Below are 16,489 nucleotides of genomic sequence, written 5' to 3'. Positions count from 1 at the left end.
TGATTCATCTATTTGTCAAATTGTTGTCAAGGTGCTTTGAAACTAGTGTGGTTTTGAAACATGTTTGTATTTGATTTGTTGTATTAATCTTTAAATCCTGACAACAATCACTAATTCAAAAAAGAAAGACGTCCGATGTCTGTGTCTGTCGTGTGTCCGTCCAATCATTTCCTTCCAATTAAATGATTGGACCACCAACCTGCTTGTCTGTCTGGCATGTTTGTTGTTGATTTAGTAATGTTCATTTTTGGGGAGTGTCAGTGTAGACCTGGGGCCTCATTTATAAAGGGATATACGCTCAAAAAATGGCGTAGGCCAGTTTCTACGCAATGTTTGCGATTTATAAAATACTAACTTGACGGGAAAACGTGCGGTCCTCCACGCAAACTCTAACCCATGCTTACGCACAAAGCACAAAAACGGGGTGAAAGAGAAACTGTGACACCGTTGGCAGAAGGAAGAATGGAGAGAAATATTTGGAAATAATACCATAAATAAAATGTTACCTCTCATTTATCATATATGAAGAATTCATTTTCACAAATTGATTAAAGCCAATCTTAAAATGATTAAACAACGCCTGTTTGCGACTCCTCAGTGCACACAAAAACATAACTTGGAGAAATAAATAAATACGGATATGTTATTTAAAACCACCTCGAATATGTTGTGTTAATGTTATGAAATGTTTTCTCATAAATGATGCGGTAAGCAGCAGGACAGAATTACGTCTAAACTGACGCCGTTTTGCATTTCTATAGGTTGTATAGATACGAGCATGGTTTTATATACTAACACGTTTAATCGTGTTTTATGCCGTTTGCCAAGACTTGACAAGTCGCTCGTAAAACACAGGAGGTATGAAAACTAAGAACACCATATGTTGTAAATTGTACAGCTAATATAACACAACACATTAGTTGTATTTCCTTTAACTGGTGGATTATGGATAAATAGTTGCTGATCGACAGCTGGAACACAAACTACCAAATAAAAACAAATAATTCAGATCCAGTCGTCATGACTCCACTCCGGAGGGATTCCCCGATAATTTCTTACAGTTTCTCATCAAGGGGGTGTCTCCTGTCCCCGGTACAAACACACTGCCTGAGGAAGGTTAGGCTGTGTATTTATTTTGTCATTAGACTTTTTCGGACCACTTATTTATTTGGTGACGATTTGACCTCCATGCCGTTACTCTGTTCAAACTGCATCCACCAAACAATATGATTTATCTTGGCCTCCCCAAAATAACCAAAATCTGACACGGTGAGATGTCTTTTTTAGCTGTTCTGTCGTCATTTCCTGCGATCTTCTTCATGCAGTCAGTCAAAATGAATGAATGAAAGGGTGTTTCTTTGACTATTTATAGGCAAATATGGGCGTTACGTGAAGCCCGCAAAAGCTGCGCCGCATTTCGAGTTGATTGTGATTTATAAAAGGGAAACCGGCGTAGGACTTGCCTTACGCACTTTCCTCACCGGTACGCAATGTTCGGTGAATCGGAAAATGTCGGAAAATGTATGGACCTATTTTTCAGATTTCTACTATGTAAGCAACCTTCCCACGTGAATCCTACGCACGGCGTTATACATGAGGCCCCTGGTGACTATCAGTGGATTTAGTGGCTTTTGGAGATAATGAAGCTAGCTAAATGTAACTCTGTTCAACTTTCTTTATCTCTTTGTCAAATAGTTCTTACTATTAAATCTTTCATATATATTTTTCAATATACTTTATATGGCACATTTTTGGAAAAGGGGGTGTTACTGCCCGGACCATTTACATTTTTTTTCTTTTTTTTTTCTGTGGCTGTACTTTGTGTCATTCCAACAAATTAGTTTGTTAAATTATATTGTGAATCAAAGAGTGTAATAAAGGCAGATATGATCTCCTAACCATGTGATCTCTGATATACTGTATTTGGCACCAGTCAAGTACTCCAGTAGTGTAGTGTGCATATAAAAGTGTTTACAAGGCAGTTCCAGAAACTCCTCCCAGGTAGATAACGGTGTCCAACAGGCCTTCCTGTTCCAGCTGATCGAGGGACCCCACCAGACTCACAGTGGCCCTCTGACCCCCGCCGGACCCCAAGATCGCAACGTGAGGGATTGAATCCTTGAAGGAAAGAGGGAGGTAAACAAAATAGAGGGAACAGGTGAGTAAAGAAATGGAAAAAGTGTTTTAAAGTTCTGCAACCAGCAATAGAAGCAGATACAGGACAATATTTTCCAGAAGTGTGTCACCCAACTCCACTACTACTGTATTTGAGTATTTCCACTTGTTTTCTACTTTGTACTTCTACTACAGATTTGGATTAATGATGTGAAATATAATCAAGTCAGCACAATGACTACTACTTTTATACTTTTACTTGAGTAACATTTTGATTGGAGGACTTTTACTTGTCACAGAATATTCCTACACAGTTTTTTTCCTACAGTACAGTACAGCACAGCAGCAAGGTCTTAAAAAATGGGGGTCCGGCCCGGGGACATGATGTTTATGAATTTAGCAGTGACGTGCGGTGAGCTTCATGGCTGGTGAGGCACTGACTCTTTCAGAGTCAGATTTACAAATATTATATTTGGACCTTAATCAAAATATTCGGTTATTTTCAAAAGCTTTTTTAGTCTGATGCTTTGATTCATTTTAAAGAGACAGTTCAACAAAAGGAAACCCAAAATCTAAATATTGGATTGTTCTTTCTTAGTAAGATCCCATTTTCATTACAATTGTGGTCTTACCTTGACTTGAAGATTAAGTCCATGCTCTCCTTCTGGACAACAATCTCTATTCGTTTTTTGTAAAAGTCCTCCTTATCTTCCTGTAGTTTCAAAAGTCTAGTTTGTTGTTTGTGTCTACCGTCTCTGCGTAGAATAACAGTAGCAACAAGAACCTGTGGGCTCACGTGCGCCCCCTCCAGTGCGGCAGAGGTTATGGCTGCCTCTCCTGCTGCTTTTTTCATTGCCGTTATATGATGAGACCAGCGAGCCTAAATATCATATATACGTTAAATAAGTTATTTAGAGACTATGGATGGCGAGGATACATTTAATAAAGGGATCTACAAACATTACATTGGTGACATAGTGAGATGGTAACAGGCATGCGCTTAGGGCCCGCTTTCCAGCCAGTTTCTGTGGGGTGACACATTCTGAGGTGAGGCAGAGCTCATCTGTGCCTCACCTCACCCCACAGTAACTGGCTTGAGCGCGCTCACAAAATAAGTGCCCGCGCTAAATTAGTGCCCGCGCTCCAGCAAGTTACTGTGGGCTTACGAGAGGCAGAGCTCGTCCCTGCCTCACTTCTCTTCGCTACCCGTAGTTGTAGCGGAGCTCGGCAAATTTGCTGATTTTGACTTTAAAAAGCGATTGGAATCATACATTAATCACACTTACATCATAGATCAGTGGAGACATTTTATTATTATTGCTATTTAGTTTTTCTTTAGTTGTTTTTCCGTTACATTGGAGTATGACAGGTGAGGCTCTGCCTCCCCTGCCTCCCCTGACTGCACGTCGCTGGAATTTAGGGACCTTTAAAACAAAAGGTTGAGAACCACTGTTTAGCTTCATTAGGCGCGTTCACACCAAGTACTTTTCCCACAAAGGTTCCTGAGAACTACGATTTAGTTGCGTTCACACCAAAAAGTCCCAGGAACTAAATTAGTTCTAGAGAAACTTTTTTACCCCCTTTTCAGTCCCTGCTACAGAGCAGGGACTTTCGTGGGAGAAAAAGGTTCCTGTGTCTGATTGGCTGGGCGGAATGCAAACCACGCCCCGTCAAACTCCCAAAAACGTTTGTGAAGCTGCCATTTTATTTCCCTCGCATTGCATTATTAGCATTAGCATTAGCCCAGCGCAGAAACAAAGAGAGACTAACTTATGACAACACACAATAAAACATTGGAGCGGTGGAGATGAGGAGGTGTCGGCGTTCTGGCCGTTTACTCGGAAGGCTTCAGTAGAAGCTGCTGGGAGTCCCAGCAGCTTCTACTGAAGCCAGTCCCCAACTTCCGGCCAGGGATTTTGGGCGGCAGTATACGCCGTGAAGTTGTTTGCGGCCTGCCAGTAAACCCAAAGCGGAAGAAGAAGAAGTGATGTCAGCGGCTTCATTTGCCTAATCCACCCCCAGGAACTAATTTCCGGTGTGAACGCGATCTGTACTTAGTTCATGAGAACTAAAGAGTTCTCAGGAACCTTTGTGGGAAAAGTACTTGGTGTGAACGCGCCTATTATCAATTCAACATTTTGATTCTTGAAATATTCCGATTTATGACGATAATTATTATTATTATTATTATTATTATTATTATCATGAGCTATAGAACATTATGTTGGTGCTACTTATAAGCAAATGATAGCATTCTAACAGCTAAATTAAAAAGTAGAAAATAGTAGCTTTTAACCTTTAACAGCTTTGTTATTGTCATGTTAGCATGCTAGCATTAGCTCAAAGCCCTGTTGTGCACTCACAGTACAGTGCTGCTAGCATTACCAATTATCCTGGTATGATTAAAACATTTCTACTGCTGCTGTTGACTAGGAAGCATATAGGCCTAATAGGAATAATACATATACGTGACTGCTAAGAAATCTTTGTTTGTGCTACGTAGAACCTTATCTTCCTTATTTTTTAGCATATTGATAGAACATTGTGTAAAGACTAAAGGACTGAAGCTCACCAGTAGTATCAGTAACAGTACAGTAGTCAACAAAGATAGCATCAACCTTGGCCTACAGTGGAATATCTTATTAAACATTGGATGGTTTACAATTACATTTGGACATTGATGTTCAAGGATACATCTGAAAGACTTAGGTGATCCCTTGATTTAACATACATTACCATCATTCCATTCCTGGGGTTGTTAACCAATAACTAATGACAACAGCCTCAGCTTTGTTTCATCTTAAGGGCCAAGCAGAAAATGTAAACTAAACTAAAATGTTCAACATGGTTTACCATACAGTTTGCGTTTTCCATGGCAGCATGTTAGCATTCTGACTTTAGCATTTAGCTAGTGACCCTGTACAGCCTCATTGGTTCTCCAGCAAGGCTGTAGATTCGTATTGTTTCAGAATGACCATGGAAATAATGAGTTGATGATAACATTTTTCACAAAACACTACTCAATCTGAGTTTATTTTCCATTATTAAAACTAGTTTAAAGCATTTATACTACTTATGCAATGCATAGTTAGAAGTGTGCATACGAGCAAAGTATCAATGTAGAACTACTCAAAGAAAGTAAATATATCTGACATATATATTTTAAACTAACATTCCCTCAGTCATACCAGAGTACTCTTGATTCCCAGCTTGTTGAGTGCCTTCAGAGCGACTTGCTTCCTCTTCACGAGAAACTCCTGCTCCCCGGCAGACAAGGACAGGGACTTACGCACAGAATGCTGCAACACAATCATGACAGTGTTATATGGTGCATAGAAATGAAAGGGCCTGTTAAAAGGGATGAAAACAATTGTTTACTAAAATGCTAAACCTTTCCACATTGAGTTTACTTTAAAGGATATTTGGATCTTCTTTTCTCTTAAAGTCAGATGTTGAAGTGCTAAAAAAACAGTAATCTAATAAAACATTGACACAACACATACAGATAGTTAATCAATTTCATTAATATCTTGTTTAACCCTTTGAGTTTCAATTTATTCTGATAAATGTTCTGTTACATTTCATTTTGTTTTTACTCTTTCACCTCAAAGTCAACTTGTGGCCTTGGAAACCACAGTTATTCAAAAAAATAGTTTCCTAACAGCATCCGGACTCATAGAAATCTACAAGCTGGGATCAAACATGATAAACACACATCTTCAGGACTAAGAAAACTGCATTCACTGGATTTATATCCTGAACAGACACATTTCCTTCATTCTTTCACCTTGAAAACATATGTTGCATTTGTGTCTGTGGTGTTAGCAGGAGTCGGCATCATCTCTTCTCTTGATTCCTCTTCCATCTGAGGAGTGACTGTTGTCATGTTCGTCTTGTTGTCCAGAGGATGTCCCATCGATCCAAACATCGCAGTCCAGGCACAGAGCAGCACAGCAACCCAGCGGACATTTACACACAGCATGGTTGGAAGTTATTCTGGAAAGCCTGTGAGAAGATACCAGTGTAAAGTCAATGACTGAGCTTCCCTCCTTTTTATATTCCTCCCTCACTCATCTTCATCACTTGTTAGAATCCCATTGATGTCATATAGATACACCAGATCACACAGTAACATAACAAATAGTTTGACACACATCTTCCCCGAGAACTACATGCACATCTAAATGTCCTTCTGCTATCTAGAACAACTGCAAGACTATAAACATAACATGACTCAGCGAGAAAAGTCAGTTCCCATGGATGAAGAGTATGTATGTGGTCCATGATTAGCAAATGTATTTGCTGAAACACAACATAATGAGATAACAAATAAATAACGTCATTCAAATGGTCTTGTTGTATTTCATATAGTAAAAGTTGAATGGAATATTTTGTGACTCACTTGAGAGATACAGCAAGTTTCTCCTGCTGAATGAGTAGCACATTATCTCATGTAGAGATTACGATGGGACATTTCATCACAATCTAAAGGGTCATGCATTGGGACTCATTTGCACTGGCCTACTGATCTGAAATTGGATGTATGTGTATTTACATTTGAGATGAGGGTTTGAAATATAGAGTTTATGATGAGCTACTCCCTCAGTTAATGTGAACAGTGGGTCTCTTGCTTTTTACTTTGATGGAGCTGTCATTAACCCTATATTAGAAACAAAATGATGATCTTTATGTCATCTACAGGGGTGCTCCCTCGTTGTTTGGACCTTTAGAATGTCTGCAACGGACCAACTGCTAGTTTCTTTTCACAAAAATAAATCCCTCATAATGACGTAGTGATTGCGTGTCCACCTCGTAACGACCCTTTGGTAGATTATATGGAAACCAGCAGCAATAGTTTGTATATCTAGCAGGTGAAGCAGTGATGGAAGCGGTTTAAAGAGGCCCTATTATGCTTTTTGGGGTTTCCATTCCCTGTAGTGTGTACTATAGGTTTTTGTGCATGTAAATGGACACATCTTTTAAGAAATGTTGATAAGTTACTTAAAACAAATAAAACTATGACACTTTCAATAAGAGTTCATTTTTTTATTAAAAAAAACCTATTTTGCAATGAGTTTAAATGTTAAATCTGTTGCGTACAGACAGGGCCGTTTCTAGCTTTTTGGGGGCCCTATGCAAGATGCTGTTTGGGGGCCCTAGTTTTAGCATCACTGGGCCACCAGGGTGGGTGGAGGGGGTCAGGAGGACAGGATTTTGGGCTGACAGCCCAGGAGCACAGCGGAGGACCCGGAAGGGATCTCGGGCGGACGGACCGGGGGCAAGGCAGAGTCCATGGAGGGGGTCTCAGGCGGACGGCCCGGGGGCAAGGCAGAGTCCATTGAGGGCCGAAGGCCACAGCGGGCGAACTCAGGCGGCAGAGCATGAGGGCGAAGACCGCGGCCCTCAGGGGGCTGGGCTCGAGGGCGAAGACCGGACAGCTCCGGAGAGCGGGCAGGACACGGTGTCGACCGGACAGGAACCGGAACCGGTGGGACAGGTGTCGGCAGGACCCCCGGCGAGACAGGTGATGGCGGGGCCTCCAACGGAACAGGACAAGGGGTTGGCAGGGCCGCCGGCAGAATGGTTGTCGGCGGGATCCCCAGAGCCACAGGACACAGGGTTGGCAAGACCCCCGGCAGAAGAGTAGTCGGCGGGACCTCCAACGGGACAGGACATAGGGTTGGCAGGACCCCCGGCAGAAAAGTAGTCGGCGGGACCCCCAACGGCACAGGACACAGGGTTGGCAGGACCCCCGGCAGAAGAGTAGTCGGCGGGACCCCCAACGGGACAGGACCTGGATTTGGCAGGACCCCCAGCAGGAGAGCTGTCGGCGGGACCCCCAGAGGCACAGGACACAGTGTTGGCAGGACCCCCGGCAGAAGAGTAGTCGGCGGGACCCCCAACGGGACAGGACATAGGGTTGGCAGGACCCCCAGCAGGAGAGTAGTCGGCGGGACCTCCAACGGCACAGGACATAGGGTTGGCAGGACCCCTGGCAGAAGAGTAGTCGGCGGGACCCCCAACAGGACAGGACATGGAGTTGGCAGGACCCCTGGCAGGAGAGTAGTCGGCGGGACCCCCAACGGGACAGGACATAGGGTTGGCAGGACCCCCTGCAGAAGAGTAGTCGGCGGGACCCCCAAAGGGACAGGACATGGAGTTGGCAGGACCCTCGGCAGGAGAGCTGTCGGCGGGACCCCCAGAGGCACAGGACACAGTGTTGGCAGGACTCCCGGCAGAAGAGTAGTCGGCGGGACCCCCAAAGGGACAGGACATAGGGTTGGCAGGACCCCCAGCAGGAGAGTAGTCGGCGGAACCTCCAACGGCACAGGACATAGGGTTGGCAGGACCCCTGGCAGAAGAGTAGTCGGCAGGACCCCCAACGGGACAGGACATAGGGTTGGCAGGACCCCCGAAAGGAGAGTAGTCGGCGGGACCCCCAACGGGACAGGACATGGAGTTGGCAGGACCCTATTTAGGGGCAATGGATGTCCACTCTCGGGAGACGACAGACAGTGGTGCGGTTAGCCAAAGTGACAGACCTAATGTTAGACCTATTTACAGGCAATGGACGTCCACTCTCGGGAGACGACCGACAGTGGTGCGGTTAGCCAAAGTGACAGACCTAATGTTAGACCTATTTACAGGCAATGGACGTCCACTCTCGGGAGAGAGACCTCCAGCATGTGTCCCTGAAATGGAGACTCTGTTTATTTCACTCATCCAGGACAGAGACCGGGGAAATCTCCTCTCTGTGGCCCCTCCAAGACCCCCAAAGGACGGACCACAGACCTCCAGCATGTGTCCCTGACATGGGCACCTCCATAACCTTGCACACCGTGAGTCCCCGGACTCCCGGACTTAAGCACTCCCCCACGGACTAAACCCAGAGGATCACACCCTACAGAACCTCATGCCCCTGGTAACCCTAAAAGGGGGGTGGATTTTGCGGTGCTTTACCGTCCGCACATCGGCATCCATATTCGGCCTTATTCACGGCACCACCACCCCTTCTGTGGAGGATATTCTCATGCTCCTGGTAACCCTTTAAATAGTCTGATACTATCAGGGCTCATCACCGCACTTTACAAGCCAGAAATAATGTTTAAATGGTCGGGAAAAGTGTTTTTAAACGTCTGGAAGAGAGTTGTAGCCTGTCATTTTGCACGATATCATTTAACATTGAACATTTCCTGGAAATGCACAGAATATGTCCATTTCCAGGAGAGATTCCATGTTAAATGATATCGTGCAAAATGACAGGCTATAACCCAGGAACAAGTGTTTGAAAGGCGGGGGAAAGTTGTTTAAAATAGTCGGAAAAGTGTTTTTAAACGTATGGAAGAGCGTTTTAGCCTGTAATTTTGCAGGATATCATTTAACATGTAACCTCTCCCGGAAATGCACAGAATATGTCCATTTTCAGGAGAGGGTCAATGTTAAATGATATCGTGCAAAATGACAGGCTATAACCCAGGAACAAGTGTTTGAAAGGCGGGGAAAAGTTGTTTAAAATAGTCGGAAAAGTGTTTTTAAACGTATGGAAGAGCGTTTTAGCCTGTCATTTTGCAGGATATCATTTAACATGTAACCTCTCCCGGAAATGCAAAGAATATGTCCATTTTCAGGAGAGGGTCAATGTTAAATGATATCGTGCAAAATGACAGGCTAAAACACCCAGGGATACGTGTTTGAAAGGCGGGGAAAAGTTGTTTAAAATAGTCTGATACCTCCAGGGCGCATCACCGCATTTTACAAGCCAGGGAAGGTGTCTGAATCCTGGGTAAACATTGTTTAAATAGTCTGACACCTGGCACTGTATTTGCCTCTGGGAACCTTCAAGGTTATATTCATGTTTTATTATTTATTTAATAATCACATGATTTTTACAAAAACAGTATACACAGTATACATATATACAATAATAATAATATAACAATATACATAATAAAAACATGAAAAGTGGTGAAAATGAGAAAATGTATCCGAAAATAGTGCCTCATAATGCGGGCATGTGGACAGTAGCCAGAGACTCACAGGCACACACACATGCAGAGATCCAGGGGGCGGAGCACATGGCTTTTTTTACCCAGAAATAAGTCTCTGAGAGGCGGGGAGACTCAGAGGACAGGCTTAGTCACCTCACTTTGTAACCCAGGAAAAGAGCAGGAATTCTGGCTGCGTGAGTGTTAAAAGTGCATTCATCTGTGTTAATCCGACAGCCGCAGAGGTGCTGACGGAAAGCAGGCGGAACAAATTGATTATTTTAACAAGGAATAAATGTTTGCAAGGCGGGGAAAGTGTTCCTGCAGCCCCTCCATAACGGTAATAATGATTAGAAATGAGTTCCAGGGCAGAAAGCGGTTTTTAAATGTGGAAAAAAATATGTTAAACTGTTTAAAAAGCACAAAGTGATTTGAGTGCAGTTCTCATGTGTCCCCACAGGAGGACGCATCATCCCAGGGAGCGCAGTGCATTAATAGTAAAAAATACAACAAAAACAGGGCAAATCAATGGATTTAAAGTGCAGGGAAGCTCCGCACCACACACAGGTACATTCCTAAATCCCCACCATGGTGACCACGGTGATTTAAACTAGTTTCTGCGGGGGGAAGAGTGCTGAAAATCGGATTAAACCCTGCTCACAGTGTGGTAAAAGTCCGATTGTTTCAGAGACCCATAGTAATGCAGGGTCGGGCCGTGTCAGTGCTTGGATGGGAGACCGCCTGGGAATACCCGGTGCTGTAAGCTTTTTTTAAATCCAGCTACATGCATGGTGACAAGGTACGATTTATACCCTAAAATAGCATGCTAAGCGTGGGTGGATTAGTTTCAAAGCATGCACACTCTGCTCATGTCAGTCTTCCATCAAATAGACCGGGGAAAACACCTCTCTTTAGCCCCTCACAGAGCCCCAAAGGACGGACTAAGCAGCTCCAGCACGGCTCCCTCACATGCACACTCTGCTCATGTCAGACTTCCATTAAAATAGACCAGGAAAAACACCTCTATTTAGCCCCTCACAGAGCCCCAAAGGACGGACTAAGCAGCTCCAGCACGGCTCCCTCACATGCACACTCTGCTCATGTCAGACTTCCATTCAAATAGACCGGGAAAAACACCTCTCTTTAGCCCCTCACAGAGCCCCAAAGGATGGACTAAGCAGCTCTAGCACGGCTCCCTCACATGCACACTCTGCTCATGTCAGACTTCCATTAAAATAGACCGGGAAAAACACCTCTATTTAGCCCCTCACAGAGCCCCAAAGGACGGACTAAGCAGCTCCAGCACGGCTCCCTCACATGCACACTCTGCTCATGTCAGACTTCCATTAAAATAGACCGGGAAAAACACCTCTATTTAGCCCCTCACAGAGCCCCAAAGGACGGACTAAGCAGCTCCGGCAACAGTGGCACTTCCATAACCTCGTGCACCGTGAGACCCCGGGCCCCCGGACTTAAGCACTCCCCCACGGACTAAACCCAGATGATCACACCCTACAGAACCTCATGCCCCTGGTAACCCTAAAGGGGGTGGATTTTGCGGTGCTTTACCGTCCGCACATCGGCATCCATATTCGGCCTTATTCATGACACCACCACCCCTTCTGTGGAGGATATTCTCATGCTCCTGGTAACCCTTTAAATAGTCTGATACTATCAGGGCTCATCACCGCACTTTACAAGCCAGAAATAATGTTTAAATGGTCGGGGAAAGTGTTTTTAAACGTCTGGAAGAGAGTTGTAGCCTGTCATTTTGCACGATATCATTTAACATTGAACATCTCCTGGAAATGCACAGAATATGTCCATTTCCAGGAGAGATTCCATGTCAAATGATATCGTGCAAAATGACAGGCTATAACCCAGGAACAAGTGTTTGAAAGGTGGGGAAAAGTTGTTTAAAATAGTCGGAAAAGTGTTTTTAAACGTATGGAAGAGCGTTTTAGCCTGTCATTTTGCAGGATATAATTTAACATGTAACCTCTCCTGGAAATGCACAGAATCTGTTCATTTTCAGGAGAGGGTCAATGTTAAATGATATCCTGCAAAATGACAGGCTAAAACACCCAGGGATACGTGTTTGAAAGGCAGGGAAAAGTTGTTTAAAATAGTCTGATACGTCCAGGGCGTATCACCGCATTTTACAAGCCAGGGAAGGTGTCTTAATCATTGGTACACATTGTTTAAATAGTCTGATACCTGGCACTGTATTTGCCCCTGGGAACCTTCAAGGTTATACTAATGTTTTATTATTTATTTAATTATCACACCATTTTTACAAAAACAGCATACAAAATAAACATAATAACAACATGATTACAACATGATTAACAGGGGCCTGGGGGCCATATTAGCCGTCTAACTTGTACGGTGCACCGGGGAAAAAAGGTTGAGTCCACGGCCCCTTTCCCCTCATCAGGAGTATCAATCGGTCCTGAAGAAGAGGTATCGCTGCTCTCCGCCCCTGAGTCCTCTTCGGAGGTAGCTGACGGTGGTAGACCTCCTTCTGATGATGATGCTGCTGCAGCCGACCTGAACATTGAGCGGATCTTCAATGCCTCCTTTATTCCAGGCGTATTCGCGTAGAACCGGTCTGCAGTGCTTACGTCGTGACACATAAACCTAGCGAGAATCGACCTGCTTTCTGGATCTTGGTGATGCTTGATATTGTCAGCCAGGGCAGTGCGCAAGATGGTGAAGGTGACGGCTGTTTCTAGCCCAGCATCAGCCCAAGCCCTCTTCAAGTGAGCGTTCAGGTTCTTGGAAGCGTGCTTCCCCAATGTGAAAAGGAAGAATTCACTCTGAGGACCCGACAAGCCCTCTTTTATCCCCATCCACCGCATGACCCAGCGAAACTCCTTTATTGTAAGCACCAACTGTGCTTCACCAAATGTCTTGGCAGTCTTGTGATCCTGCACGTGGATGATGTAGCCCTCAGCAGTGCCCCTTCTGTCCGCCTCAAAGACCTCCGTGTTGGTCATGTTTGCGTACACACCCGGACGGTGGCCATACAGGAGGCTCCAATGGAGGGTTAGATAGCCATATAGCAGGTACTGGGTGATTGAGGTCGGATTGCTAGCCATCAGGTCAAGGAGATCAGGGATGCGCTTCTCAGCGGCCGCCATGGCGGCGAGAAGCTCCGCCTGGCTCGGCAGACGATCCAGCTTGTCCCTCTTCACCTTAAACCGGTGGACAGTGACAGACTTTTTCAAATCGTTAATGTTGGCTTTCACCTCTCTGATGATGTGGGTCATATCAGACTGGGTTAGCCTGCACCCCCGGAGCTTTGACGCAGACAAGTACCTCAGGAAATGGTTCACAGTCTTCAGGAACAACAGCGATGTTGTGACTGTCCGGCCCGACTCTGAAATATACTCGCTCCAGCCACGGACCCTCTTTGTGTCTTTTAGAAACAGCCAGTCTGACAGCCGGTCAACACCATGGGCCATGAATACTAGGAAGTTCTTTATCCGGCTGACATTGGACATATAATTAATTCTCTTTCCGTTTTACTGTCGGTGCGAGACCCTCACAATGACCTCTGTATGTCTGAATGTACATCTCCATGCTTTTAGGCAACGTGATTTCACGCATGGTATTCCCCCGTCCCTTCCCAGTGGACCATTGATTTTGGGGAGAGGGCCAGTCCTTAGCCAGATTAGCTTTCAGCTTATTGGAGACAGACGCACGGGTCTTCTGGCATACAGGGGTCTCACTACAGGAGGCTTCTACGGACCGCATGACAGTCTTCACCGGGGTCTTGCTTCCGGAGGCTTCTGGGGACCGCATGACAGTCTTCACCGGGGTCTTGCTTCCGGAGGCTTCTGGGGACCGCATCACAGACTTGAGAGGGGTCTCACTCGCAGAGGCTTCTATGGACCGCATGACAGTCTTCACCGGGGTCTCACTACCGGAGGCTTCTGGGGACCACATGACAGTCTTCACCGGGGTCTTGCTTCCGGAGGCTTCTGGGGACCGCATCACAGACTTGAGAGGGGTCTCACTCGCAGAGGCTTCTATGGACCGCATGACAGTCTTCACGGGGTCTCACTACCGGAGGCTTCTGGGGACCACATGACAGTCTTCACCGGGGTCTTGCTTCCGGAGGTTTCTGGGGACCGCATCACAGACTTGAGAGGGGTCTCACTCGCAGAGGCTTCTATGGACCGCATGACAGTCTTCACCGGGGTCTCACTACCGGAGGCTTCTGGGGACCGCATGACAGTCTTCACCGGGGTCTTGCTTCCGGAGGCTTCTGGGGACCGCATCACAGACTTGAGAGGGGTCTCACTCGCAGAGGCTTCTATGGACCGCATGACAGTCTTCACCGGGGTCTTGCTTCCGGAGGCTTCTGGGGACCGCATCAAAGTCTTCACCAGGATCTTGAGAGGGGTATTGCTGCCGGAGGCTACTGTGTTCATGCCGGGGATACTTGAGATTGCTACGCCCTTAAATCGTATACATTCTTCGTCTTCCTCAAGCAGAGCAGCAGTGGCATTCTGCTTCCTGGGTTTTAGACCCTGTTTTAGCCTGGAGCGCAGGGTCTTCACCTCATCAATGGGGGCATCCTTCTGAGCCCTCAATGCCACATTTTCCAGCCTCACCTGCATGCAGTCCTCTTCGTCACACTCGGTATGTGGGGAGAAGGGTGGAGGGTGCACCGGGTATTCCTCCTCATTGTCTATATCCAATAATGTAGCCATTCCAATGATGGGATTAGTCTCTCGGAGGTCATGGAGCAACTGCATGGCCACACTATGCTTCAGCCTTGCCATGACCTGATGTGCCTCATCTCGGGAGAACTCAGGGTGGTCACGAGTTACATGAGGGTGTAGTTTCTTCCCAGCATACGAACACCCTGTGATGGGACAGGGTTTGGTCCGAACATTTATTCTACCACTGGCCATTTTAAGAATGATGCCTCTTTCCTCCAGGTTCCGCACTGCATGTTTGTGCTTAAGGTGCTTATTCAAAGCCAGATAGCAGAGTCTGCACACCGGGCATTCGGTCAACATCCTTCCTAAAACACACACAATGAATTCTATTTAAATGGTTTTCTGTTTCTCCGTTTATATGCGTTAGCTAACTGGTGATTGCAACCATGGGTCCGATGCTTCAATGCAGGGAACACGGACCAAGGGGAGGACTTGGGTTACCACCTGGTTAAAATGGTCCCACCTCCGCACCAACGCGGGGCTGGTGATGGGTCCGATACATTGATTGTTTTTTGTTTCATGGTTCTGCCACGAGCTCACAAGACAGTTTTGGGTACAAAAACGTTGGGATAACAATACCTCCGGGCGCTCCATCCCGCTCCGGCTTTCGCCGCAGCGGGGGGAGGAGGCATTGAACCCCTCGCACCTGCCCCCGGAGGAGGCAGGGGAGTCAGGTACCCGGAGGCGCACGGTGGACGGCCAGGGCGAGACCGCCACACCGCACTGGAGTCAGGGTTCCGAGTTTTTCGAGCCAGGTCCCGGTGAAACGCAGTACGGAGCACCCGGCAGGAACCTCCAGCAGACCCCCCCGCGCGGTTCCCTCGTCCCTCGGAAGAGGCGGAGAGGTGGGTGTTTTTCATCTGCTGGCGGACTGCCAGGGAGAACGTGCTGCTCGGGAGCCAGGCTCAGAGTTAGTGGCAGTGAGAGCCCGTGCACCTGCCTTTTACAGCAGGCACGCTGTATCGGGGTGGGGAGAGAAGGTAGAAGCAGAGGCTGCAGAAACAGCCAGAGCCTTCCCCTCTAACACACCCCTCATTTGGTTCATGAGCACTGGGCAGAGTCCCCTGTCAACTCTTCTTATATTCCTCCGGAGACCAGTTGGAACATGGCAGCATCCCACTTCGCCTGGTACACCATATCGTTAAATGAGCTCAGTAATGTACTGCACAACATCACATGGGTAAATGAGCTACGTAATGCACTGCAAAATCACATTTGGTTTATTTCCAAAAAGCCTGGAAAAAACACATATCCGTCATGTCCTGTAAAATATCATTCTTTGTTTATTTCCATCCTTCAGGCAAATACACATATCTTTGTCCGCTCCAGGAGCACCCGCAGTTTGGATGAACCGACCGCCAAGCACCGGAAGCTGGACCCGGGGAGGAGGCCCTCCGATGGCGGGTCAAATTTGCTGATACCGCAGCTGGCTGGACACTAGCCGTAGAAGAACACCCGGGCGGGACCAGGCATGTCCCTCTTTGCAGACAAGCATATATGCGCTCCGGCATTCCGCATATCTTTGTCTGCCCCAGGAGCAGAGTCAAACCCGCAGTTTGGATGAACCGACCGCCAGAGCACCGGCACGAGGCCGGGCCGGCGGAGGCCTTCCGATGGCAGGTCGCGTTTACCATTCGATCAATGTCTTTGCAGACA

At 46.4% G+C, this 16,489-nt stretch overlaps 1 protein-coding gene across 3 annotated transcripts in view; it reads right to left on the bottom strand.

The window, feature by feature from the left end:
- LOC307015403 (cytosolic phospholipase A2 gamma-like) overlaps window positions 1-16,489 on the bottom strand; it is a 50,765-nt gene that overhangs the window by 12,660 nt on the left and 21,616 nt on the right. For all 3 annotated transcript variants that reach the window (XM_079643970.1, XM_079643969.1, XM_079643968.1), the window contains exons 2-4: window positions 5,903-6,120; window positions 5,304-5,414; window positions 1,976-2,118 (exon numbers count right to left, since the gene is read on the bottom strand). In XM_079643970.1, the coding sequence (XP_079500096.1) occupies window positions 1,976-2,118; window positions 5,304-5,414; window positions 5,903-6,097 (449 nt within the window). In that variant the 5' untranslated portion in view covers window positions 6,098-6,120. The remainder of the gene's footprint in view (window positions 1-1,975; window positions 2,119-5,303; window positions 5,415-5,902; window positions 6,121-16,489) is intronic.

Source organism: Notothenia rossii (assembly GCF_949606895.1).
Source record: "Notothenia rossii genome assembly, chromosome: 8".
In the NCBI taxonomy this organism is placed as follows: domain Eukaryota; kingdom Metazoa; phylum Chordata; class Actinopteri; order Perciformes; family Nototheniidae; genus Notothenia; species Notothenia rossii.
This window is presented reverse-complemented; position numbering and strand designations above follow the sequence as displayed.